Raw genomic sequence first — 27,509 nt, 5'->3', positions numbered from 1 at the left:
TTACTTACCACAAACGGACCCTTTAACAGCCATTAGATGACAATCTGTGTTAATTGGAGTTAAATTATCTTAATTTCAGGAGCAAGACCATGCCTAAACATGCCCCTTCCTTCCTTGTCTCATCTCTATATGACCCCCCCAGTTCTACAAGCTGTTCATTCACGTTTTTGTGCCCCACCGTCCCTCCCCTTGTTTAAATCTTTTCACTTCTCATTAGGGGATCTGCCAGGCCCGGGAGATCCCTATGTCCCCAAACCACAGCTCAATTCTTGATTAAGCCATTCGCCTTTATCTACTAAAAAACGCTGCCAGACCTAAAATGAGGACGTGGGTCCAGCTAGTGAAATGTTTTTACAGGCATTACTGTAAAACTGTATTTTAGGATACTGGAAAATAATAACTTGTCTCTTTTTGTATTTAGGTATAAGATTTTTTTTTTTTAATTTGTCATGCACACACACACACAAAGTAGTAATATATGCAGATATGCAGTAAAAGGAACACTGACTTGTTAAGAGTCTTGAACAAAGAGTTCATGTTGGAAATCACAGTGCAAACTGAAAAAGAAATGTTTTAATTCAACACTCAGTTAGCCAAGAATCATTTCTTGGCTTTTCTACACAGAAACCTCTCCTTTGACCAGCTCAGAAAAAGCCTGTTGTAAGTTTTCCACACCTACTGCTGTTTCAATAAGGAGTATGTTGGAGCTGATAGCCTCTGGAGAAAAGCTACTGCATCATCCAGTTTCTCAACCTCCCCACTATTGCCCCGAGTGTGGGTCAAAGGTCAATAATAGAGCAATTGCAAGCAGAACATGAAATCCAAGTAGTGCCTGTGTGAGAATAAACACTGGAAATGGTACAGCATGATACAAATCTCAGAAAAAGACTTACAGAAAGTATCCCTCCAGATAACATCACTGTGGATATGTGGTTATTACAGTGAGTGGTCAGAGAGCACTGACTGTAACAAATTCCCCAGCAAATAGTTTTGACATTGAAATATCAGAGAAGTCGAAAATTGACTCTTTAATTTGTTCCGTAAAAGGGGATCACCAAAGGATGCATTATTTATGCAACAGCACATCATGAATCAAAGCAGGGATACTCACGCTTTGTTGATAGGAGCAGTCAGACTCAAACGTGATTTAACGGTTATAAATTCACAGTTTTTTCATCTATTCCCATTTAGCTGTTTAACACCAAAACATCCTTACACGTTCTCTCTGGAAAGCAACAGCTCCTTGTGTGGAACGTTCCCAGCTGCCAGCCTGTGAATGTTCACTTGATGTGTCTTTGTCTTCTCTGTCACACTCGAGGGGATTGAAATTCCTCGTGTGAAATGATATTTGAGGTGATTAAAGGGAGTCATTCCACAGAGCTGACAGTTCTAATGGAGAGAGAGCAAAATCTGCCAGTCCAGTCCTAATAGCGAGACAAGCTTTGTGACAGCCGCCGGAGGAGCTCAGAAATGCTCTGCTCTCGGGACAAAGTGCCGACAGAGGCATGCCCTCTGATTCTGTTGTCAAAACTGCTGTTTGTTTAGTTGCTCATGATGTATGAAGGAGCGAAAGACTGAGACAGAAAAATGGAATGCAGCTGTTTAGTCTTTTGGCACAAGGTATCAGATATAAGCACATACAGTGGGGCAAAAAAGTATTTAGTCAGCCACCGATTGTGCAAGTTCCCCCACCTAAAATGATGACAGAGGTCAGTAATTTGCACCAGAGGTACACTTCAACTGTGAGAGACAGAATGTGAAAAAAAAAAAAATCCATGAATTCACATGGTAGGATTTGTAAAGAATTTATTCGTAAATCAGGGTGGAAAATAAGTATTTGGTCAATAACAAAAATACAACTCAATACTTTGTAACATAACCTTTGTTGGCAATAACAGAGGTCAAACGTTTACTATAGGTCTTTACCAGGTTTGCACACACAGTAGCTGGTATTTTGGCCCATTCCTCCATGCAGATCTTCTCGAGACCAGTGATGTTTTGGGGCTGTCGCCGAGCAACACAGACTTTCAACTCCCGCCACAGATTTTCTATGGGGTTGAGGTCTGGAGACTGGCTAGGCCACTCCAGGACTTTCAAATGCTTCTTACGGAGCCACTCCTTTGTTGCCCGGGCGGTGTGTTTTGGATCATTGTTATGTTGGAAGACCCAGCCTCGTTTCATCTTCAAAGTTCTCACTGATGGAAGGAGGTTTTGGCTCAAAATCTCACGATACATGGCCCCATTCATTCTGTCCTTAACACGGATCAGTCGTCCTGTCCCCTTGGCAGAAAAACAGCCCCATAGCATGATGTTTCCACCCCCATGCTTCACAGTAGGTATGGTGTTCTTGGGATGCAACTCAGTATTCTTCTTCCTCCAAACACGACGAGTTGAGTTTATACCAAAAAGTTCTACTTTGGTTTCATCTGACCACATGACATTCTCCCAATCCTCTGCTGTATCATCCATGTGCTCTCTGGCAAACTTCAGACGGGCCTGGACATGCACTGGCTTCAGCAGCAGAACACGTCTGGCACTGCGGGAGTTGATTCCCTGCCGTTGTAGTGTGTTACTGATGGTGACCTTTGTTACTTTGGTCCCAGCTCTCTGCAGGTCATTCACCAGGTCCCCCCGTGTGGTTCTGGGATCTTTGCTCACCGTTCTCATGATCATTTTGACCCCACGGGATGAGATCTTGCGTGGAACCCCAGATGGAGGGAGATTATCAGTGGTCTTGTATGTCTTCCATTTTCTGATGATTGCTCCCACAGTTGATTTTTTCACACCAAGCTGCTTGCCTATTGTAGATTCACTCTTCCCAGTCTGGTGCAGGTCTACAATACTTTTCCTGGTGTCCTTCGAAAGCTCTTTGGTCTTGGCCATGGCGGAGTTTGGAGTCTGACTGTTTGAGGCTGTGGACAGGTGTCTTTTAAACAGATGATGAGTTCAAACAGGTGCCATTCATACAGGTAACGAGTGGGGGACAGAAAAGCTTCTTACAGAAGACGTTACAGGTCTGTGAGAGCCAGAGACTTTCCTTGTTTGAGGTGACCAAATACTTATTTTCCACCCTAATTTACGAATAAATTCTTTACAAATCCTACCATGTGAATTCATGGATTTTTTTTTCACATTCTGTCTCTCACAGTTGAAGTGTACCTCTGGTGCAAATTACTGACCTCTGTCATCATTTTAAGTGGGGGAACTTGCACAATCGGTGGCTGACTAAATACTTTTTTGCCCCACTGTAGCTAGTGATCAGAAATATACTGCAGAAAGAGCTGCTCAGAATTGGAATGGTGTTTGGGATAGTTAACTTCTTAACTCTGTTCCTACTTCAGTAAAGGCTTTGGAAAACAATAAATGAAGACAAACCTGATAGCAAAGCAACTTTGCCGTACATGCCATACATACATGCCATACATACATGCCATACATACATGCCATACATACATACGTACATAAGTTACTGCTAGTGTGGTGGCACGAAGGAGGGATAACCAGGGAAGGTGACTAAGACATGTTGACAACGCCACCTAGGGGGGGACAGGTACACCCCAGGAAAGACTTTTATAGCCAATGTAGATGTTACACTAGCTATCAAAGCCCACAGGCTCATTATTAACAGCACAGGTGAGGCAGATCAGTTTTACAAATCAAAATTTATTAAGAAAAACTACAAAAAAAAAAAAAAAAAAAAAAAAAAAAAAGCATAGAACTGTAAGATCAGAGAAATTCTTAGGGTAGCAGGGCTGAGACTGCAAGACTGTTAATTAAAACACTTTAATAACAAACAATGATTAAAACAACAAGGCTCGCTGCCACGGTGCTACCCTAAAATGGCCTGTATTTGTATAGCGCTTTACTAGTCCCTAAGGACCCCAAAGCGCTTTACATATCCAGTCATCCACCCATTCACGCACACATTCACACACTGGTGATGGCAAGCTACATTGTAGCCACAGCCACCCTGGGGCGCACTGACAGAGGCGAGGCTGCCGGACACTGGCGCCACCGGGCCCTCTGACCACCACCAGTAGGCAACGGGTGAAGTGTCTTGCCCAAGGACACAACAACCGAGACTGTCCAAGCCGGGGCTCGAACCGGCAACCTTCCGATTACAAGGCGAACTCCCAACTCTTGAGCCACGATCGCCAAGCAAAAAAAAAAAAAACAAGGAGCACCAGAGTCCAAAAAATGCAGGAAAGCATATCAAAAACAAAACGAAACCAGAGCTCACCAAGAGTCTACAAAAAGTCCAGGGGGCCGACCGTGCACACGGCAACGGCGGCGAGGAAGCAGTTCTGGGGGCCGACCGTGCGGACGGCAACGGCGGCGGGAATGCAAGCCTGGAGGCCGGCCACGCGGAAGGCAGTGGCGGCAACAGAAGTCCGGAGGGCGGCCACGGTGGCGATGATGCCCAACAAGCGGCCTGGCAGATGACCGACAATGTGGAGGTGGCAGGAGGGGACCCGAAGGCTGCGTGGCCCCTGCAGCCCCAGGCGAAGCAGAGGTTGGATCAGATGAGGCAGAGGCTGAAGCCGAAGCTGGGCCAGGCGACGCTGAAGCGAATGCGGAGGCTGAACCAGGTGAGGCTGATGCAGAGGCGGGGCCAAACGAAGCTGGTGATGCGGGAGCTGGACCAGACGAGGATGAGGACGCGGGAGCTGGACCAGACGAGGATGAGGACGCGGGAGCTGGACCAGACGACGCTGAAGCGGATGCGGAGGCTGGACCCGGCAAAGCGAATGAAGCTGAAGCCGAAGCTGGACCAGGTGAAGCTGAAGGCGAAGCTGAGGGCGGAGCCGGACCAGGCGAAGCTGAAGCCGGAGCCGGACCAGGCGACGGCATGGGTGGAGACACGGAGGCTGCAGCTGGCGTGGATGGAGACACGGAGGCTGCAGCTGGCGTGGATGAAGACACGGAGGCTGCAGCTGGCGTGGATGAAGACACGGAGGCTGCAGCTGGCGTGGAAGCTGGAGACGGAGGCGCTGCAGCAGGCGGCGGCATGGATGAAACTGCTGCTGCAAGTGTGGATGAGGCTGCTGGTGGAGCAGCTGGTGGCTGGACGGGCTCCTCGGGCCCCCCAGCTGACGAGGAAGGAGGCTGGACGGGCTCCTCGGGCCCCCCAGACTGTTTTTGCTAGAGTTTACTAGAGTTTTACCCTAGTAAAATAACAACTCAATAAAATAACTAAACAGAAATGGTGGAGACCGGCCACTTGAGGAGGCAACCTACAGGGAGGAGTGCCCAAGGGTGCCACCAATTGCTCACCCGTGTAGTTTCACTGCAAATCTCACTGTCACTCACACTGAAATCTAAATGGCGCAATCTACCTATGCCCGGTGTGTACACTCTCATGCATCAGGGAGGGGATTCCACCTCACGTGCCTAGCCCCTCAACAAGCGGCCGAACCTCCACTAAAGCAACAAAACAACAAAGCATCAAACGTTAAACAAATTAGTAAAAGAGATATACATAAAACAAATACACCCTAAGTTAAAGTTCTTTATAAAAAGGATGATTAAAATACATAAAACAACTCCGAGTAAAAGACCATAAAACCAGGAGTCAGTCAAGGCCAGTCCATAAACGTTTGTAAGATGACAACAGCCACAAGAAGACACAACTAAACAAAACAGCACAAGACAGCAGCAGTATGGTACAATCCTGTAACAAAAGAGGGAAACAGTCGTTAAGGTCCACCCTACCTACTACATGCCACATTATAGCAAACACAAGAGTCCCACTTACCACTCTCTAAAGGGGAATACTACAATGAACAGCTTTCCTAAAGAAAGCAAACCACTCTGTAATGCTTAACCACGTGACACTCTTGACCACCTTGGATGGGAAAAGACTGCCAGATGCCGCAGTGCAGTAGTGAAGTGCAGCTGTTTCTTATAAGGTTGCTAATTATCAGCTGGGAAGGTGTGGATGTTAGTGCTGCATTCGCAGACAACACGTAAAATCCTACCTCAAAGTCTACTTCATTACACTAGCGCAACATTATTTGTTTTTGCGACCATCTCCAAAGACAACATCCTGACACAAAGTTGGTAGGGAGGAATTCCTGACCCACAATGATAAAGCTAAGTGCAGCCAGAGTCTGATCTTCAGCATGTAAAAGCAGTAATTAGCAGTTAGGCTTGCAGCACTGTAGCACACATTTTCTAACTGTACCTCTTTCAATCAGTATTTTTGGGGTGGTCTTCCCCAACTTTGCTGTCAGTTTCATGTTAATACTTAATGCTAAAGAAAGGTCTTTGTGTGTGTCCTTGTTATGGATGTGTCAGCATGTGGGACTGTAGCCTAAGTTTTAAATTGATAGCTGATAATTATGTTGCATTGCATCTCAGTCCTCATCTCCTGCTTCCGAGCAGCTGGGCTGGCTTCAAGAATGACTTGTTTTGTGAAGTCCTGTGTCTACACACCAGTTCCAAATGGCACACCCAGTCATTTACCACCCACTCTCCTCCACATCATTACAGCAGTCCAAGTGGTAGCAACTTTGTGATCTCTCATTATAAATTATACAATCCTGTGATTGAAAGTATTTTCCCCCATTCTAATTTCTTTGTTTTTCTTTGCCACACTTACACATTTCAGATGATCAAACAAATGACCATAACCAAGTTTTTACCTTTTTCACACTGGGCCAGGTGGGTTTGGATAGTTTTTCCCCCCTTAATAAGTGAAATCATCATTTAAAAACACTGCATTTTGCATTTAATCGAGTTATCTCTGTCTAATGTTAAAGTTTGTCTGATCGTCGGAAGCCTGTAAATGTGCCAAATGAGCAAAAAACTAAGGAATCAAGAAGAGGGCATGTCATTTTACACAGCACTATATATATAAGCAGGATGATGTTACTCACTGGTTATTCCCTTATGAAGCATTGAGCAGAGTATTTTTGCAGTCACATTCTCAGTGTTTTGAAATTGGATGTTATGAAAGAATGGAGTAGATGTGAAGCGAGAAACTGATTGACCGTGAGTGCTCAGTGGCTGGTGACTTGTGAGTGACAAGTTGTTAACCAGTGAGCACATTATTGTTTATCCTTTCAAGCACGTCTGTGATCTGAGTTTGCTTTTTAGAGCTGGAAACCATCTCCATCTGTTATATACAATCTATATTTTTCACCGTTACCTCTGTGTTGTGCATTATGGTATATCTCTCCAGTGTGTAAGCAGCATCTCAGGGTCCTGGTCTCTCTGGAAACTCTCCACCTCTCTCCGTGACAACCCCCCACCCCGAAAAAACGGTAAGTTCCGATCATCTTGCGGGTGTTACATTTCTGTAACACCTGCAAGAATATACCCAAACTGTCAAACAAGCTGACATTACCCCTGGCTTCAGTGCTTGTTTTGAGTGTTTTCACTTTGAAAGATGGGCATCATTGTTCAGAACATCGCCTTCTGTACCTGCCATTTGCAGACCCTGCTTCCAGTGTGACTGACTGAAAAAGATGTTTCCCAGTTCCGGCAGAGCACTGCGATGCCAATTACCCCCTTTTTCATCCAGCACGTCCATCCCTTTTTTTTCTTTCTTTTTTTTTTTTTGCAGTTAACAGAAAATAATGGCTTTGTGTGAGAGTGATAACGGTGGGATTCCCCAGAGGGATGTAATGCACCAGAGATCATTTTATCCTCTCAGTTCCTCATCTGATATAGATCAGGTCTTAATTCCTGGACTATCACTCCTGGATTTTGTTTAACATTGTATTTGAGGATTTGCAAATTAATTTCCCCTCATGTGCTACATTCTTATTTTTTGCAGGTTTTTCACATTAAAGCTTTCCTTTGGTATTTGCATGTTCAAACATTGAATTATGAAAAAGAGAAGCCTTCTCTGAACCTTCACATCTGATATTAACTCCCAGGAACAGTGCTCGGGAAGTATTTCATTTTCACAGGTGACTCTATAAATTCATTTTTTTTTTTTTGTCCTTGTTTCACTTTCTACGACTGTTTCAAAAAGATTTTTTTGACATCATAATTCCTGATCGATAGAGTACATAAGCCTTGATTATGCTGCATTTATACAAGTTGTGCAGCTTGTCGTTTCAAAGAGGTGAAATGCATGGCACAAAGGAAACCAACAGACTAGATACCACAACACTGCTGCCATTCAACAATTGTTTAATAATGCGACTGTGATGACTAAGAGAAACAAATGGAAACAAAAGACACGGGAACCCTTGCTACAACAAACAAAAGAAGAAGAAGAAGACCATGAACACAACCCATACTTAAAAATCAAAAGCATAACATGGAAGTGAGGGAAGAGGGGGAGACAGAACCTTCAAGACATCACTCCTTATTTACTTTGCATTCACTTTCTGAGGTAGGGAAATTGTCTTCTTATTCTAGCTGTTAAGCTGATAATTAAATGATTAAACTGATTTGAGTGCAAATTTGATTGTAAGTTTCTATAAAACCTAGGAGCGAAAGTTTAGTTTGCTTAAATAGCAAGACTTCAAATCATAGCAGTTATTCCTGATGGTTGTTTTCCTGTTTCACAGAAAAAGTACATTTTTTCTTCTTTCGCTCAAGCACCGTCTGACATGGCGCAACCCAAGAGGAAACGACTCGGCGCTACTCAACTACATGCTCATCAACACCTGGTTCCGATTGTCCTTGCAAGATATCCGGGCTATGTGCGGTCCCGGCTATGGCTCTGATCACTATCTCGTCCGCGCCCGAGTGCACATGCAGCTCCAACGAGCGAAGAAGCCGACACCAATTCAATTCCAAATACCAATACCAATTTCAGATTGCATATTCGAACCGCTTTGCCCTCCTCCCCCTGAGTGATGATGCCAACGAAGAAGAGCAAACAATATTGGAAGCCATCTTGGACTGCGCCAAGCCGCTGTGCCCACCCGCCCGATGTCGCACACAACCGTAGATCTCGGACGAGTGTCTCGACCTAGTCGTTGAACGCAAGAAGGCCAAGCTAACCAACTTCGAAAAGAATCGTCAGCTAAACCATGAGGTGCGGCTGAAGATGAAAGCAGACCATGAGGCGTACTGGAACAAAGTCACTGCGGAACTTGAAAATGCGGCCGAACGACAAAACTATAGAGTGCTGTACTTCGATGCATTCTTGGCATTTCCATTCGCGACCATCATTCGAATGACACCTTCCTTACCAGCTGCGGCAGCCAACCGACGATCGGCGAACTAATCCAGTGTTGCCGACTCCGATGGTTTGGCCACATTTGTCGAATGGACCTGAGCCGCTACCCCCATGGCCTACTCTGGTTGACCCGCCCCGCCGATTGGAAGGTGCAGCGAAATGCACCAAAGAAGACATGGACGAAACAAATTGAGGATGATTTGAAGGCCCGTCGAATCGATCTTGAGCTGGCAAGAACCATTGCCTTAGATCAAAAAGTGTGGGAGATCATCGTTGGTCAAGCAAGAGAACCTGCGGCACCTACAGCAGCGTACTGGTTGCGCGGTCGACAACTGCCGCCAGACACCCGCTAAGGACGAGAGAGAGAGAGAGACTCTGCCACGCTTCAGATCATCAAACAAATTGTAACATTAGACAAAGATAAAACCAGTAAATCCAAAATGCAGTTTTTAAGAGAGTACGGCATAGCCAAGGACCATCGGAGATGTTCTGCCACAACTGTGTAATGTTGTCATTTCGTGACAGATCAGTCATAGCAAACGCTGCAGCGTCCATCAGACATGGCAGCCCATAATCACATGAGACGGACGATGCTACCATGTATGGCTTTAGATAGTCAGGATCAGTTTTAACTTAGCTGTAGACCATTAGTCATTAGTCTTTCTCTGTATTATTGTAGGGCCTTTACCTTACAATATAAAGCACCTTGGGGTGATTATTGTGATTTAGCACTGAAAAAATAAACTGAATTGAAACTATCAATGAGGTTGTGCTGTTGTGCTGAAGTCTCATAGACACCATGCTAAGTTTATCACCATCACCATCTTAGCTTGTTGTTGCTCCCCCTGGCCTGTGGTCACTTTTATTTTCTTAATGTGTTTCATGCACGACAAACTCTGATGCTGGGAACCTTTGCAAATAAGTGTGTATCACCCTGCTGAGGCCGTCGGTCCACCGGGGTTATGTGTTACTCTCACAGAGTACGAGGTCAGTCCTGCTGATACTTCTTGTTTAGGAGTCGTATGCCGACATGACATGTTATTGTCACACTTGAGTTCACCTGTGCCACATCATCCTGTGTCCGTGTGTGTGTGCCCTCCCTCAGTCTTTGTCAGGCTCTTGTTGTTTTGTAGATTGTAATACTTAACTGAATCTTGCAGTGATTATATTTTTTTTATCAGCTCTAGTAGTTATAGAATAAAGGTCTATGTTTATCCACCTACCTGCCAGCCCCCATATTCTTTTCCCTTTGTGAAAATAATGGTGACATATTTGGCAGTTTCAGGGCAGCCACATATCTTTGAAGGATAGTTTAAAACTTTCCAGGCCCCAGTATGCTTCAGTATGTGTCAGGTTCAAGGCTTCTGGTAACCCCGGTATTCTTCCACTCCATTTAGTTTAATTAATCATCTTTATAGTAGCTATCAAAACTAGTGTGCTCCAAACTGCTTACTTGGATTTCCAACCTGCTGTCCTCCATAAAGAATGAATGAAGTCAAAGCAGTAACTCGAGACACTTAAGCAGGTTAGCTCCTTGTGTTTAAGTGCTGCTGAATAGTGAATTCCAAGTAATGATTTTCCTTCCCCTGAAATGAATATGTAGCTTTACAAATACAGCCTTTGAGCTACTATCATCTTATCACCCCACTACAGGGCATGCCCTGGTAAGTGACTTTGTTATCAAGACACACTGCAGTGAGTCAGCTGCTTGGTGTTTAGCTGATATTGACGTTCATTGAAACTGTGACCTTCTTGTCACCTCTTTATTACAGGATGACCTCTATGCTGCCGGGCCACTTGTGAAAACCTTACTTGTTAATAATACAATTATTAGGGCCCCTTCTCTAGGACATGTCACTCCTGTCTTTACAATTGATTTGTCTTTTCCATATAGAGCACTTTTTTTGTCTTCACATATTTGTCACACTCATCACCTCACACTCCCCCTTCAACCCTGATAAGGACAAGTTAAAGAGGTTGGATGGATACATACATATACATAGTTTAAGTTTAAAGTTCTACATTTTTTAAGTAAAAAGAAAAACTGCTGGGAGTGAGAGCAGACTATCAGCCTCATGTTTTGAAAGATTTCCTTATTATATTTCTCTTGGTTTTGAGAAGCACTAAACAAAGAAAGAGATTCTCCTAGAATGAAATGACAAAAGATGTATTTTTCAGAATATCCACCCATGCCTCAAATTAAGGAATGACATTCAAGTAACTTAAACTGACAAGGTGAAACTACAATGCTCATACAAAGTCAAAATATAAAAATCCTCAAATTAAATCGAGTTTTCAACCACTGGACATCACCGTCACATAAACATGATGAGAAAAAAGGGGGCGGGGGTAAAAAGCTATAGATTGGAAGAAAGTTTTTATCACAGGAAATGGAACTGAGAAGGAGGGGAAGTTGAACTAGTTTCCCCCCTGGTTGCTTGAGCCATTAGTTGCAGTGATGATGGATGAAAGATAATGTTGAAAGAGCTGAGCAGAGGATTTGCCTGCCTGGCCTAGACAGCTGATCTGTGGGGATGAAGAAGACTGCTGTTAGCCAAATCCTTTATCTCCTTTATGCCATAACTACGACACCTTGGAAAAGCAAGTAAAGGGCATGCTTGTCAGAGATATACCAACACTACAGGTTTTGTCCATTTCTCTCTGTGCAAATGTTGAAATTGGAAGAAATCAAATAAAGTCATTTTTACAGAGAATTTGCTATGTAGGTTTGGGTATCCTTTTTTCCATTTAATAAATGAAATTAATTATTTCATTTATTAAATTGATTAAATTATTTCTATTTACTAGGGTCATCTTTGTCTAATATTATAATTGGTTTTATGATCTGAAATATAAATATGTGACAAATATGCAAAATATACTGGCTGGATATTTTGTCAGAGAACAGAAGTGAACGGCCACACTGCTTCTAGCTGAAGGCAACAGGAACTCAAGTTTGAGGCCCTTTGTACCATGGTGAACACCGTGTGCATTCCTTTGTGACCACAGTGTACCCATCTCCTTATGAGTGCTTCTAGCAGGAACACTCCATGTCACAGAGCTCAGATCATCACAAACTGGTTTCTTGACCACTGAAAATTAGTTTGATCTGCCCAAGGGGCCTCCACAGTCACCAGATCTCAATCCAATAAAGCACACTTGGAATGTGGAGACTCTAACAAGGTGTAACTCAGAGGTTCCCAAAGTGTGGGGCCCACCCCCTAGGGGGGGGTGGGGGGGGGGGGGGGTGGTATGAAAAGAAAAAAAAAAAAAGAATGCTTGGACACTGCTAGCATAATTTGACGGGGCTTCCACACAAACGCAAAGCAGGAGATTATTTTTCTTGGAAAACAAAGGCGGAGGGGGCTCTAGTGTCACGGGGTGGAAAGGGACAAGTTACCTAGGGTTTTTTATTGTGCATGTTTTGCTGTGTTTTACTTTTTTAATATTTGAATATTGTACAGTGTTTTATTTTTATGGGTTTTATTGTATGTTTTTATGGTATTCATTGGTGACTTGTCCTGGAAAGACGCCGCCCCTCCCTGATTATGAACCTGACACACCTGGGAGGTCCCAGAGGCCAATAAGAGGGCCTGGAAGACCACGGAGAGATAGGCTTGAGAGACAGAGGCATGGGAGACGAGGTGGCAAAAATGGTGGAGTGAACTGTGTCAGGCGTTGGCGGCCGCAAGCCCGGACGGGGGGCGGTGAAGGTTGCCGTGCAGGACTTGGGAGGAGACGACGCCAGCGAGCAGAGAAGCGGAGGGAGCTGTTCTGCTGCTGGAATAACTGGAGGCCAGATCATGGTGGGGAATCAGCGCCCTACCTCCCACGGCGAGACGGGCTGGTGCCGGTTGGCCTGCTACAGGAAAGCGGCGGGCAGAGTTAAGAGCTCTGCCCATCCGGGGTAGGTCTCGCGTCTTATCGCACTATAATCAACCGTAGCCACTATAAAGAATAGTGACTGTCGCTGCCCCTCTCTTCCAGCACTCTGGAGCGGAAACGCTGACAGGACGGCGAGGACGCTGCCCGGTTTTTCCTTGTCCACTCCGATTGCCTGGATTTTTTTAACTTTTAGTGACTTTTACGCTGTGGCGGATGCCACTGGACTTTTAATGTTTATGTTTAATTGATTTTTATTAAGAGTTTTCCCTGGCCAGGGTTGTTTTAATTCCTTTTACATTTTTAACTGTTTTGGTATAATAAATTATATTTTATGAGCCAGTTTTTAATTCAGTGCATTCCCTTGGCTGCTCCACTGCTCCGTCCGTTTTTGAGGAGGGTTTCCCTTCTAGAATAACACCTGTGTTAAATCATAATCACATTGCCCCGTTACACTAGCAAAAAAAGTTTGGGAACCACTGGTGTATCTCATAAATTGTCTAGTGTGTGTGTGTGTGTGTATAGACAAACAGACATACAGACAGATAAATCAGACTAGATGTCATCATAGGTAATTAAGAAAAGCATTCAGGATTCAGGCTATCACAACACAACATGAGACTCAAGCCCATGCTAAGCGACATTTAGAGAATATTGGAGAATACTGAGAGCAGCCTGGGGCTGTGTGGTGGTTGCTGATGCTATCATGCTATCATTGTTCTTGTGCTTAATCGCTGTGGCTAATGACAGGAAATGAAATCACCCACTGAAGACCAACGTGCTTCCCACAGAATAATTACCGCTGTTGACCTTGTGCCTTTCTCTGGTATGTAAGTGCACTCACCACACATTCAGTCAATACATACTGTAGCATGAGCTACTTAGGGCTGCTCTATTAAGCTCTTATTCATTACACAGAAATAACAACAACAAAAAAGATGAAAACTGAGCCACTGACTACATGTTGCACTTGCTGCCAGTTAAGCAAAAAAAATGAAAATGATTTATCTGCTTTGGCATTAGCTATCAGTTGTGTTTAGAATTGCTTATGAGAGCAAAAACAAGCATTTGTAAAGACAATGTTATAGTCTGCCATAGAACAAAGCCTAATGGAACATGTCAGTGTATGAATATTTCAGAATTTCCCTCGCGTTTACTCAGGTATTGATTGTGCTTTCACAGTACTTGTCATCGTTTTTGTTATTAAAGCAGTCTGCGGACTTGTTTTTTACTGTGGTTTCACTTTATGTCGTTTTCTATGCAAAATCCCCGGTTCACAGGAACACGAGTGCAGCCTCGGTAACTGTGAGTGGAGATGATAGAGTGCCTCTCAGTCCCAGTTTTACACACATGAGACTGTTATCAATCATCTCATCTAAAGCAAGAAAGTAAAGAAACATATTTCCCAAACCTGTCAGAACTATTCCTTAAGGTAAAGCACTGACGAAGCAGCATGGAGAAATCCCATTTAAAGCCAGTTTACCTGCTGCGAGCCAGACCCTGACAGCGCCCCTTTACACTGCACAGGCTCTGACGGCAGCTCCAACCTCAGGTTCTTTGGACGACTTGGTGGTGTGTGTTTGGGAGTATGTTTGTGTGTGTCTTGACCTTGGGAGCCCTGCAGGGTACCATTGATTTGTTTACCTGCGCGCTGCTGACAGTTTCTCATTAGGTTTCTTTTGCTCAACACTTCCAGGACAGGAGACCAGAGTCTGCACTTCACAGCCAACGATGCATGATCAATGCGGCTGATAGATTGGCACTGGCAATATCATTTGTGTTGAATGACTCTTTAATGGACGCAAGCGCTCCATTTAGTGGCCACAATAAGGCGCCTTTTTGTGTCTGAAGCGGCATTGTGGGTCTCTATGAGGAAGCAAACAATATGCTGAAAGGAGAGCTTTGTTAAAATTACTCTGGAAGACAAGCGTGGCTGCAGGAGGAATTGTGCTTTATTCCTCTGTTATTAGGGGGTATTTGCAAAGTGTATAAGAGAAAATGCAATTTAGCATTACAAAAGCTTTTTGGCACTGCAGAGCGTGCATGCAGCTTGTAGAACCTCTTAAGAGGAGGAAATAGAGGATAAATAAAGAAGAAGGGGCAGCACAGTGACATAAAAAAACCCATTTCCTCTCTTTGCGCACCTCTTCTAATTCCTCCCTCATTTTCTAGTTATGCATTAAAATGATTTTCTCCAAATACCCGCTATTTTGGATTTAAACACAAGACCGGTCTATCTCTGTAATGAGGCTTTTACCAAAGCATAATATGCACTGAAGGGTGTGTGTGTGTGTGTGTATATGTGGGGGAGTGCTAATAAATTAAGCAAAACCCCCCACAGCAAAGCTTTACAGCAATTAGTCCGCCTTTAAGCGCAGACATGCATTCCTTGCTCTTATAGGGCTTTAATTCCATCCCACCTCCCTTTTCTTAATGATGAGGATCTCTTTTTCTCACATTGTTTGCTAAAATGGGCACAAGGAGGCAGTGTTGCTGCTCTCCTGCCAAACCACTGCTGAGGGAATCCACCCTTTTGAGGTGCTAAAAATGCCCCCTCTATTTGTCATATCCAAATTTAAGTAGAAAGTTAAGATCCCCACCACTAACACCACCCAAAGCTCTGAAACCCCCCACCTCACTTTCCTCTCCTGACACGAAGTGACACCGCAATTAACTTGAGGACAAATCAAAGTCTAATTACTTCCTCAGGTGACAAGCCGAACATCTCCACCCAAAACCGTGACGGCTCCCTCTCCCTGGAAAGAAATTCTAAGAAGACTGAAAGCTGACAAGACATTGAAATCAATAAACATTTTCTGTCTCCGGCTCTGATGAACTCTTCTTGTTAAGAAAGAGAGAGAGAGAAACGAAAGAAAGAAAAAAGAAAACGCTGACCCTGAAAGCAGAAGACTGCAGATGTAATAGTATGGGTGCATGTAGCATTTATGACGCCCCGGGGCGCTGCACAGCCTGTCTAGGTGTAGCAGTCCGACATCATATTTAGTGGGCTGGGACGGGCTGGCGGGCCAGCCATTCTCTAATGATCAAAATAACACTTTGTCAATGTAATAGCCCGCTGTTGTTCATTCTTTACACCCGCCTGACAGAACATACCTCACAGCTTTGCTTACACCCCGCCCTGCTGCCCGTTTGGTTGCCCGTGACTTGTGTAGAAGGGGGTGGGAGGGGGTCCCTCCAACACCACCATAAAGCATGATTATTTTCATTGGAGCTGATGTGTTGCAATCACTTACAGCACTGAGCTCCCTTTCAATAAAAATTTTTAAAAATATTAAATAAATAAATAAATAAATAAATTTTAAAAAAGCCAGCATCTCCAGGTATAGGCCCCTGTAACTTTGGTCCAAACATCAACGGTAACGCCAGGCTTTGTTTAAGAAGACGAGGAGCAACAGATGGCAAGCATATCTATAAATAAGTCGCTCCTCTGAATAGGAGATTAGTGCATTTGAGCCGGTTTTTAATGGTCTCTGGGAGAGATTAAAAAGTAAGCTGATTCATAATGCATTTCTCTTTGCCGTGAATCACACATAAACGAGAGTCTGGGAAGAATCAAAGCAGGAGGGGAGGGGTGACGGTGTGCTGGTGGTGGGGAGGGCTCACATGTCTAAAGTGGGACGTTGCATGACGCATGCCTTCTTTGCGCCACTGCAGTTTCTCTATCTGCGCGGTTGACTCCTAAGCTCGCAGACCTCAGCGTGCATATTTCTACCCATTCATTTTCACTGCGCGCTGTTTATTTTACAATCATTAATGCCCTGAGCGGTTATTCCAGAGCACAAATATCAAGCAATATATAAAAAAAAGAAAAATAACCAATAGCGCATTCCAAAGTTCATGGAGAATATAAACGCTGATAAATATACATAAACCCATCTTGCTTTTAGCCTCTGGGTCACATTTTCTCCAAGTTATTGAAATAGAATGGAGAGGGGAAGGGAAAAAAATTCTCAATTATATAACCAGTGCTGATCAGCCTACAGATAGCCGCCCACCTGAGGCTACCGCAGCATCCTCCACAAATATTGACAGAATTCTTATCTTTTTCTTTTTTTCTTTTACCACTTTTTTTTCTTAAACAAATATGAAGCCTATGTGCAAATCCTGTTACCTTCCCATCTGTTCGAACACCGCACCGCACAAATTTCCTCACAAATACATTTTGGTATTCATTGTCATTGTGCGTGTTTCCAGGAACTGCTGGGCTCCATCTGATAAAAGTGGACGTATCTTTAGATATCTGCCGCCTGGATAAGCTCTGTATCTGCCATTTAATGTCGCTGGTGCCAGTTGTGTGGAGACTCACTAAGTTTGTCCGCAGGCCTTTTTTTTGTGGCTGTGTTTTCTCAACAGCAGCAGCTCCTACTTATTTAATAAATTCATAATCACGCCCAGGAGAAACACATGGCTGACCTATAAGAAGGTGAATGGATTTTTTTTAGAACTATTGACATGTTGTCCTTAACAAAGAGTCACGCTGTCCTAATCAATTGTTTAAATGAATAAAGAGCACATATCACCACGCGAGATGTTCCTGTATCTGCCCCGAATAGCCTCGCCTGTGTAGCCTTGAGTGACACCCAGTGTTTTAATACATGAGCAATTTTCACAGGATTTAAACAGTCAAAAAAGCATCTGTGGAAATGTATTTTCATACATACATCTGTTGGGTGGATCTATCAGCACTTATCAACAGTCATTTCTATGCCCACACCTTGTGTTTCTATTTCTAACGTGTGTGAGAGAAAGGCTTGGAAAACAAATATGTGCAGACTAGATTTATGCCCTTAAAACACAGTGACTCACTGTGTGTCTCTTACTCATTAAAGAGTTTACAGATATTGTATTTAATGCTATTCCCCCAGCATATCTCATCACTTTGCAGTCACTGTTGTGTAGTGGCTTTTTAAATTCTGATTCGCAAAACTGAGAAAACGAGTCAGAAATAAATCCACTGCAAAAAAGTAGTGTCGAAAGCACTGCAAGTTCAGACTGTGTTACATCAAAAGTGCACATGATTGTTTGGTGTTAAACAACTGATTTGCAAAGAGGGATTTTTTTTTAGGATTGTCTCTCCAGTGAAACTCATAATCGTACTTAATTGTGCAAAACTTTTGGTATAAAAATATACTAACATAAAAAGTTAATTAATGATTTATGAATGTATATTATTGCATCTTTTATTACTACTAGGTAGCTTGGACTACAATACTACAATATAAGTTAGATTTAAAATCTGCAAAAATCAATTCAATTTTATTCATACAACACCAAATCACAACACGATTTGCCTGAGGGCGCTTCACATTGTAAGGTAAAGACCCTACAGTAATATGGAGAAAAAAAGACAGTCAGACAACCCACTATGAGCAAGCTGTTGGTGACAGTGGGAAGGAAAAACTTCCTTTTAACAGGAAGAAATCTCTAGCAGAACCATGCTCAGGGAGGGGCATCCATCTGCTGCAACTGGTTGGGGGTGAGGGGAAGAGACAAAATGAAAAACTAAAGCTTTCCAATGCATGTGGAATATCTGCATCTAAAATATAACACTAAAATTGAATCATGTGGACAGAAGCACTGGGCCACCTACACATTACACTTTTTGTGCTGATGTTAAAGCGAGAGAAGGTTTGGAACTTTTTGCTTACTGAGCCGGCAGAGTGTTGGTGACTTTTACAGTCCACAATATGCACAGCAGTGCTCAGTTACCTCACTCTGTAACTTTACCTGGTTCACCACTTCCTGGTTGAGTTGCCATGGTTCCTAAATCCTTCCACTTTGCAGTGATACCACTTTGGGCTGATCATAGAATATTTAGGAGGGAAGAAATTTCACACTTCTTGCATCCTACTGAAGTACTTCACTTGATTTGATTTGATTTGATTTCAGTGAGCTCTATAGACTGACTCCTTCTTTCACAAATGCTTTCAAAGGCAGACTGCATTGCTAGGTGTGTGATTTTATACACTTGTGGAAGATTAAGAGGTGTGGCCCAATGTACAGATAGCGCACTTCTACAAAGTACGAATACATTCAAACTTCTGTCTGTGTTAACAGGAATGTGAAGCTCAGTGATGTTGTAGCCAACTTCTGTGTGGTTCTTATGGAAAGGGTTGGTTAATATCATAATCCCTCCCAGGTTGTGGCTTGTTATTTTGGGGTTTTTTTTTCTGTTTTTTGTTTTTTTTTCCTTTCTCTCATTGCTTGTTTGTTTTCCTCTCTTATATTAACCAATATTCCAACATGAGAAGTCCTGTGTGTTGACTCAGCAGGCGTAATATTAAAAAATGAGAATAGCTGAGAATGCCTGAACCTCCCTGCATTATATTCCAGTTTATGATGTGCTGTCACCTGGTGCATAAAAATTCACCAGAATGCAGGAAATGAAGTGTGTGATGTACACTTTGATGAACTTCAAATATAATGGATGTCTCCCTCTCTCTGGAAGAGCTCAGGAGATATTGTAGGTATAATATTGAATGGGGGTCCCATGGAGTACAAAAACTCCCCAAAATGTACATTTGGTGAGGTAAACAACTTCTGGAAATGTTCATTGTGTTTTTGATAAAAGTGGCTGAGACATACTGAGTTTTATTTTTTGATTTTTATAGGTTTCAATTGCAATAAAATGCATTTCTGTTAGTATTAGGGACATCACAACACCATGGGTTGCTTTATAGAATCCATTATCTTCAGTCATGAAGTGAGCAGCAGCAGAGAATTTCTAGCAGCAAAGTGATAATAGTCATTGCCTTCAACCGCAACAATACAAAAATGGAAGTTTCTGTAGTGTTTCTAAGACTGCATTCCAGATACCTCAGAACTTGAATGCCGCTAGTGACCGTGTTCCACAAGGAGCGAGTAAAACAGGATTTATTTTGGTTCTTAGCAAGGTAGAGTCAATCCGGTAGTAATATCAGCATAGTACTTATCAGTGCTCTGCATATGGCTTAGTTAGTTAGACAAAAAATACACAACGGTGGCAGTACAGAGTAAAAGTTTACAGCTTTACTAATGTTTCAGCAGTAAAGTTCAGTGCCGCCATCTTGGACTGCCAACTAATTTCGGTACGGATTAATATAACAAGGAATGGCTGTCGTAGACTGGTTCTGAAACTTACACTTTCCTGGTTTAGACACCCTTATTGTGTCTCCCAGTGCTCAAACACAAACTTATTATGCTAATAGCATCTTTTTACTCGTTGCAAATTGTGCTGTGTATCTTGAAAAATAAAGGGGCTTTAGAGTGTAATAAGCTGTAGTGGAAGTAATGTGCATTATTTACATTGCACAGAACAAAACACACTCTTACTCTTGGAGTGTTTGCTTTAGTTGGGTGTTTCTCAATTGCCACTCTTCATGGTGATTTTATGATAATGATATGGTAATTGCGGGACTCAGCACCGCGGACAGCTCCCAAGTGTCGCTCCGCCCCCTTCCGCCCGCTACGTGAGCGCGCGGCGACCAATCACTGCCTCCGCCTCGGTTCAGCTCTGGATACAACAGAGGGAGCTTCAAAGAGCCCCTTCACCCACAGAGGAGAGGACCGCTCCGGGTGTAATGCGTAGCTGGGCTTTGCCTTCTGCTTGGATGGGATAAAACCTACCGTTCAAATTTAAACGCTCACTGTGTGTGTGTGCGCGCACGCGCGTGCGAAAGAGAGAGAGAGAGAGAGTGTGTGTGTATTCCGCGAGGACTGGGAAATGCTCTTCTAGCGCGAGCGCGGATGACATTAGAGCCCGCGTTTTTTCCTCCCCCCACACAAATATTCCCAACTTGGAGCCTCCTGGACGCCGAGCAAGTTTTTGTTTTGATCTTTTCTTGAATTGCGTTTGAGCAGTGTAGCTGGAAGCCCAGAAAGCAGCGCAGGACAAGATGGGGAGCGAAAAGTACTTACCGGAGCTCATGGCAGAGAAGGACACGCTGGATCCGTCTTTTCAGCACTCCCTGCGGCTACTGGATCAAGGTAAGCGTCCCTGGATAAACACTGAAGTAAACACTTGAGCTGCGCGAAAAATGTTTAGTAAGAACTTTTAGTTTTTAACGTTTGGTCTCCAGGCTACACGACATCAGCAGTCCGCCCACTTTTGAGTTAAAAATAAGAGGTACTTACAAATTTCCCCTTGGTCACACTAGCACAGCCAGGTGCTTTTTAGCAACAGGGCTGTTTTTGCCAAGTTTTCATGCTCACACTGTGCTTTAGCCTCCAGTAGTGAATAAAATATGGCAGGAGAGACTAAACACTGCACCTTCAAACCTTTAAATTGGCCAAGCCTTGGCGTGAATGATGACATTTCAACTCGTCTTAATTAGTTTGCAATTAGTGGATATGATATGTCATAAAGCCGGGGAAATGCCGGTAAAGTGAATATCTGAATATCCTATATATTTTTTTTCTTTTTCTGATGGCATACCGTGAAATGCTAGCCTGCAGTTCGTGAAAGGAACGGAATGACATCTCAGTTTACAGGCTGCCCTCATCTCTATCCCCGTGCTGACATGTGTGAGCTGTGGTGCCAGCGCAGGAATAATCGCTCTTTATTCAGATAGAAGTGTTTCCTATTTACGCTTTAATTAATCCGCTGCACAGGGTCCTGCTTTGAAGCTGTCGGGGTCCCCCCCCCCCCTTTTTCTCTTGCAAACACTTTCTGGAGACTCCTGCGCTCTAAGGAGTGTGCTTTTACAGCAGCCAAGTGCATCCTTCAAGCAGCACTCACGGGCTTTGTTCGAGAGTCGAGCAGGCTGTTGGTGCCTTTACAGGTAACAGACGAGACAAGGAGCCCAGGTCTGTAAGCAGTCCTTCTGGGTTGTAACTAATTCTGTTGAATCCCAGCTCTTTTTATGCCGACAGCTGCGCCAGTTCTACTCGCTGTCTCGCAAACTTGGGGGATCTCAGGGTTAAAAGGGTTCGCTGGGGCTCAGAGCAAAGCCAGGCACGAATCAAGTTTAATGGTGTTAAGATGCTGGAGTTTGCCATAGTTACAATCAGTTTACAGGTTATTTTGATCCCTGGTTGTTTGAGCCAATATAAAAGAACATGTAAAGTGATCTGAAAATGACAGGAAAAGGGAAATCAGGAAAGCAGTTAATGGGTGGGCCCTTAATTTAAAATAGGCTCTTTAATGTAATGTATGCAGGTGTTTAAAATGTACTTAATTATTTTGAGTTTTCCGTCTGTTTTGCACACCTAGTGAAGAGTATAGTTGTGCATACTTGTTTGAGCTTTCACTTTTGCGTCCAAATCTCTAAATTTGTGCTGTTGCCTTGGTTGTTTTAGTTGTGTTGAGGACAAAGATTGATTAGTGTAGATGTGCTTTGCGGCTCCCAGTGTTTGCGTGTGCGAGAACAGTGTAAAGATTGAGCTGCTAATGGGCCACTATGACTGAGATGATCATTGTTAATATTGTTCAAATGTGCTGCAGTGTGGGGGGGATATGAACACAAGCTGTCTCTTAACACACGATGTAAACACTTAGTTAAAAATGGGTCCTTTATGCCAACATTTTCTGACTGTACGTACTATAAAGATTACTGTATTGAGGTTGTGTAATGGGTATCTAACTTAAAATTAGAGATGTCAAGGTCTTGACTCGTCCTTAAGTACGGCACATCGAAAATAAAGAACTTGGATGGGATTAACTTTAGGTTAACTAACTTTTCTTTAGGTCAGTTTGCTCAAATTCTTTTCGGAGTAAATCGTAATAAAAACATGGTGGTTTTATGTAAAAGTCAGGTGTGTTAAATATTCCATGTCCCGTTAACAGTCCAGTGAGTGTTGCACCTTGTTTTTCTACAAGGTTCTGCAAGGACAGAAGCGTACACAGAAAAATGAAGCAATTATACTTCTATTACACTCCTATACATGCTCCTAAATATTAAAAATATAGATAGCACAGTGTAAAGCACAAACTCTGTGACTGACTTTCTGTTTTAACAGGTTTTTGCACAATATTATAAATAAAACTATTCCACTGCGCTGCTCTGTCTCACAGCCTACTGATGAAAGTGACTGGTTTAAAAGTGTGGCACATTCTTTACTGGAAGGTAGACAATGAAAAATGCAAGAGCCAAAAGGCTTTGATCTCCTTTTTTATATATAGTGAAATGTAAACAGAAGTGACTCTAGACTAACAGAGTAACTGTCCTCTGTTAGGTCTGTATATTTTGGAGGCCTCACAATATCAACCATTGGGTCTTATTTGAAAAAGCAGCATTTTTCATTGAGCTGATTCATGTACAGTAAGGTAAATTCATTCCACTCAGTAAGGCAGATAAGCCTTTGTTTCACTCAGCACTTTTGGTTATCAGCTCCTTTTCAGATCTAGGTTAGATTTTTTTTTTCTAACAACACTCATTTCCCTTGCTGATAGAGGGAAGATGGCAGCACCGAATCCTTAATGCTAGTTGAAAGACACTTACCAGCCACCTCTGTGACAGACTCTCTCTTAAAGACCTTTATCCACATGGCAGGTCTTCTGTAGAGTTCTAGCAAATATTAGCCTCTTACCGGAATGGAATAAAAGTGAGTGAATACTTAAAGTATGGGCCAGGATATGCCAAAAAAGAAATTAAAAAAAAGAGTGTGAAGTAAAATATTGTACAACAAGTTCTTAATGTAGTACTTCCAATAAAGTTAGTTGGCGATATTTTCGTCGAGGGCAAAGATTGCACTTGGACGCTGTCGCAGTGGCAGAATTAATCCGTGACATTTTATGAAGTAAGCGGTACTCTGCGGTGCACAAAATTTGGCCGAAACAGTCTGCCACAACTCCAAAACTGTAAATACTGTTATCTCTCTCTTACACAACAGATGGAACACGATGCGGCTTAATAGAGCACTTCTTCTGCCATCTTGCTGATGAGTTCTGGACTTGATTATGCAATTGGCAGGGGATGCAGGGAACAGAGCCGGAGTAACTGGAGTTACTGCGTGCACACGGCGAATATGAGATTACTCCAGGTCTGGAGAGACTTCCATTCAGGAAAAATTAGGGGGGCATTGTATTGGAAGCTCGGGGACGGGGCGGACTGCTTTGATAAGTTTGAGCCATTCGCAAAGCTCCTCTCCCGCAAAGAGCATATCTCTTCCCCCTGTGACAAGCCGCATACAGGCAGCATCAGGCTCTTGGAGCTGGAGGAATATCTTAAGCCAAAACAAGAGACAAGCAGGACTAACAGTCTGCCTGGAATGAAAAATCCTCAGCAGCATACTAATGAAGTGCTTCCAGGTACGAAAACACCTCATGTGGCAGGAAGTGCGTCTGTTATTAACATTAAATCACGACTGTAAAAAATTGTTATTTCCATTGTGAATTTAACTAGTTGTTTTGAGAGCAAAAGTTCATCCAGGATCTTAGAAACAATCTTAAATTTCACATTATTACTGGAATTCTACTTCGCTTCAATTCATATTTGATGTGATCCACTGTGTGCTTTGTTCCCCTTAGTGAACAAGGCTTTTATTGTTCTCTTCACTCAGTGGAGATGCAAATTGGAGAAATCTAGCAAGCCATGCTACCCGAGTGATGACATCAAAGCATCTAAGAAGTAATGTGCGGTAAAATAATAGATAAAGGTGGGACTGTTTGCTGACTTGGGGGAAATGAATCTGCTTTAAGCCGTGTGTGTCTGCGCAGCGTGCAGAATGTTAGCAGAGCAGCAGCTCTGGTGCTCTGCGTGGGTCTGCACAGGAGGCGTTCAGGTGCAGTGTTCAGCTGTACATCACCTGCAGGTCTGGAAGCCTAGCTTACAGTCACTGTAGTAATGCACATAGAATACAGGAAAATAAATTTAGAGTGTAAAAATAAATTTTAGGAGCCACTGTCTTTCCATTAGAAAAGTTGCCAGACCCTGGTGACTATAAGGGGAGAAGGGACTTGATACAGTGTTGTACAGGATTCATGAAGTGCGATGCAATTGTTAATTCTTAATTTTGTGGTAGTGCAGAGAGACCAGCAGCTACAGTCCCTGTGCAAACAGGAGGAGAAAAAGGTGGGGGGCGTTGGGAAGCTTTTTCCAAGGGATTGCCACAGTTATGGATCCAATGGATTTGGCATACATTTTAGACAGGAGGCCCTTCATCGTGCAACCATCCTATTTATCCGATCTTGGGACTGGCACTAGGCGTAGACTAGCTCTGAGGCTGGGTTTGTTTCCACCTGTTGTGACCGGGAATTCCCAGTGGATAGATGCAGCACAGGTCAGCTGAGGTCTGTTTGGCTTTGCTTGTTGTAGAAACCCTAGTTACAACAAGGTTAGCATGTGAATATACACATATTAAAAGGTTAGGATTAATGAGACATTTTATAATTAAGTCTCGAGAGTCAACAAATGGCCAAATCACATGACTGATTTAAGATGATGTAGCAGCAAGACACAGTCCCACTGACTCTCTGTTTCAACGTCAAAAGTGCAGACCTCAAATTATGGAACAGTTTTCAAACCTAACTGTGCAGTTCTATGGATTTTATTGACAGTTTACCTTGCTTATGCTGTCTATGTTGTGGACACGCCTAACTGTAATTAACACAGAAGCTTTTGAGCTATGTTATGATGTGAATGATACTATTAAACTATGTAAAAAAAAAAATGCCCTGAATGGTAAATGGACTGGTTCTTATATAGCGCTTTTCTACTCATCTGAGCACTCAAAGCGCTTAACACAACTTGTGCATTCACCCATTCACACGAGCACATTTTTCTAAGTGCTTTATAGCTAACATTCACACACATTCATACTCCGATGGATGCATCGGAGAGCAATTTGGGGTTAGTATCTTGCCCGAGGATATTTGGCATGCAGACTAGGGGAAGCCAGGAATCGAACCACCAACCTTCCGATCAGTAGATGACCTGCTCTACCACCTGAGCTGTAGCTAGATATAACATTTAGTGTTATATTTTAAATAATCTCAACAGATAATTTAGATTCTTGTATTTTTTGTCAGTTTGATATTGCAAAGCACCATTTGCTACTGTTGGTGCTGCTCTCCCAAAATGTATTAAAGTTATGGTTAGCACATATGATATGTTAATACATTTTATATTTGTTTAAACTCAGTCTGGGAACTCATCAGCTGCTTTGCCAAATTAGCAAAATTAGATAAGTTAAAGGCCACATGATGTCCGATAGGCCAGTTACCTGCTTGCAGCAAAGCCTGCTCAAATGTGATTGGTCAGGGCTATGGAAACTATAAAGCATGAGGTCCTAGAAATCCTCCCCTGTCTACAAATTCTACATATTAATAGTAATTAGGGCTGAACGATTATGGAAAATAATCTAATTGCGATTTTTTGCCCCAAGATTGCGATTGCGATGCGATATGCGATTATTTTTTAAGGTATTTGTCTTCTGTATTATTAAACAAAGACAAGCAATACATCATATAGTATGGCCAATACTATATTACATTAATTTTAAACTGTTCTTTCCTGGAAGACAGACCTCTGTTATGATGACATGAGGTGATGCATGAATTGATGACTGACATTTTTATTTAACTTCTTCAATCACAACAGTATATTTGAACATACACAATAGTTTATTTTTAGCTTACAAACATCTGAGCATAAAGTGCTGACAAGGAACCCTGGTGTAAACATTAAAATGAAAGTCAGTACAATGTGCAGATTGCAGAAATATACATAAAAAAAATCAGTGGCTTTACCACACTCAGTTTTTCGACATCTGTGAACTACTACAGTCATTCAATTAAAAAATAATATTAAATAAATAAAACTAATAAATAAAAAATACACACATCTTACTGATCTCTGTAGTCAGTAACATTACACATAAAGTGCAAACATAATAGCAATTGTATAAACACACACACAAACACGCCTTTAAAATTTAAAGGCGTGAAATTGGACGGTCTAGCCTTCTGATTAGCGTCACCGCTGTCTCGGTGGAGTTTAATAAACTCGGCCGTCTGCTTCTTGCTATCTAAAATATAACCAGACACTGGTGTAAATTCTCGACTGTCTCATACTTCTGTTTAATAAGTTTTCTGTTTGACGTTTAGTCAGCTGTGTGAAAACCAAGGAGGAACCCACCCGGGGGATTAATAAAGTTTTATTTTATCTAATCTAATAACTTTAATCTCAGCCAAACCGATTTACTCACGAACAAACAAAACACTGAAAAAAGCCCAACAATAACATTTTTAGGTTGTCTAAGTGACTTATATATTACGTTTAACCCGAGCAGCGAAACTCCGCGGTGATCTGAAAATGATGTGCCGGGAGTTGTGCCGTTCTCGGCCGCATCAGTAACCCTCGAGCTCCCGGCTAGCTGTCGAGCTGGTGGGTAGCAGACGCCTCTGAAAACGTCGAAGCACTTTTGCAAATATGGGATATCTTGATAAACCGAGCAGATATTTGATGTTTACACAACTACTTTCTCGCCTGAAAATATGTTAAAAGTTTATTTTGTGACCCAGAAAGATTAGTATGAGCAATTTTAA

At 42.7% G+C, this 27,509-nt stretch overlaps 1 protein-coding gene and 1 long non-coding RNA gene across 6 annotated transcripts in view; both read left to right on the top strand.

Annotated features, from left to right (window-relative positions):
• The window catches only part of LOC143414659 (uncharacterized), a 188,373-nt gene extending 174,192 nt beyond the window's left edge, over positions 1-14,181 (top strand). For all 4 annotated transcript variants that reach the window (XR_013095325.1, XR_013095326.1, XR_013095324.1 and 1 more), the window contains one exon: positions 12,672-14,181. This is a non-coding gene — a long non-coding RNA (uncharacterized LOC143414659). The remainder of the gene's footprint in view (positions 1-12,671) is intronic.
• A 6,376-nt stretch (positions 14,182-20,557) lies between these two features.
• Positions 20,558-27,509, top strand: part of khdrbs3 (KH domain containing, RNA binding, signal transduction associated 3) — a 158,320-nt gene continuing 151,368 nt past the window's right edge. For both annotated transcript variants that reach the window (XR_013095231.1, XM_004574891.3), the window contains exon 1: positions 20,558-21,010. Coding sequence is in view for 1 of the 2 variants with exons in the window: in XM_004574891.3 (XP_004574948.1) it covers positions 20,920-21,010 (91 nt within the window). In the remaining variant the exon portion in view is untranslated. The remainder of the gene's footprint in view (positions 21,011-27,509) is intronic.

The sequence above is a fragment of the Maylandia zebra genome, linkage group LG22 (assembly GCF_041146795.1).
Source record: "Maylandia zebra isolate NMK-2024a linkage group LG22, Mzebra_GT3a, whole genome shotgun sequence".
Taxonomy (NCBI): domain Eukaryota; kingdom Metazoa; phylum Chordata; class Actinopteri; order Cichliformes; family Cichlidae; genus Maylandia; species Maylandia zebra.
This window is presented reverse-complemented; position numbering and strand designations above follow the sequence as displayed.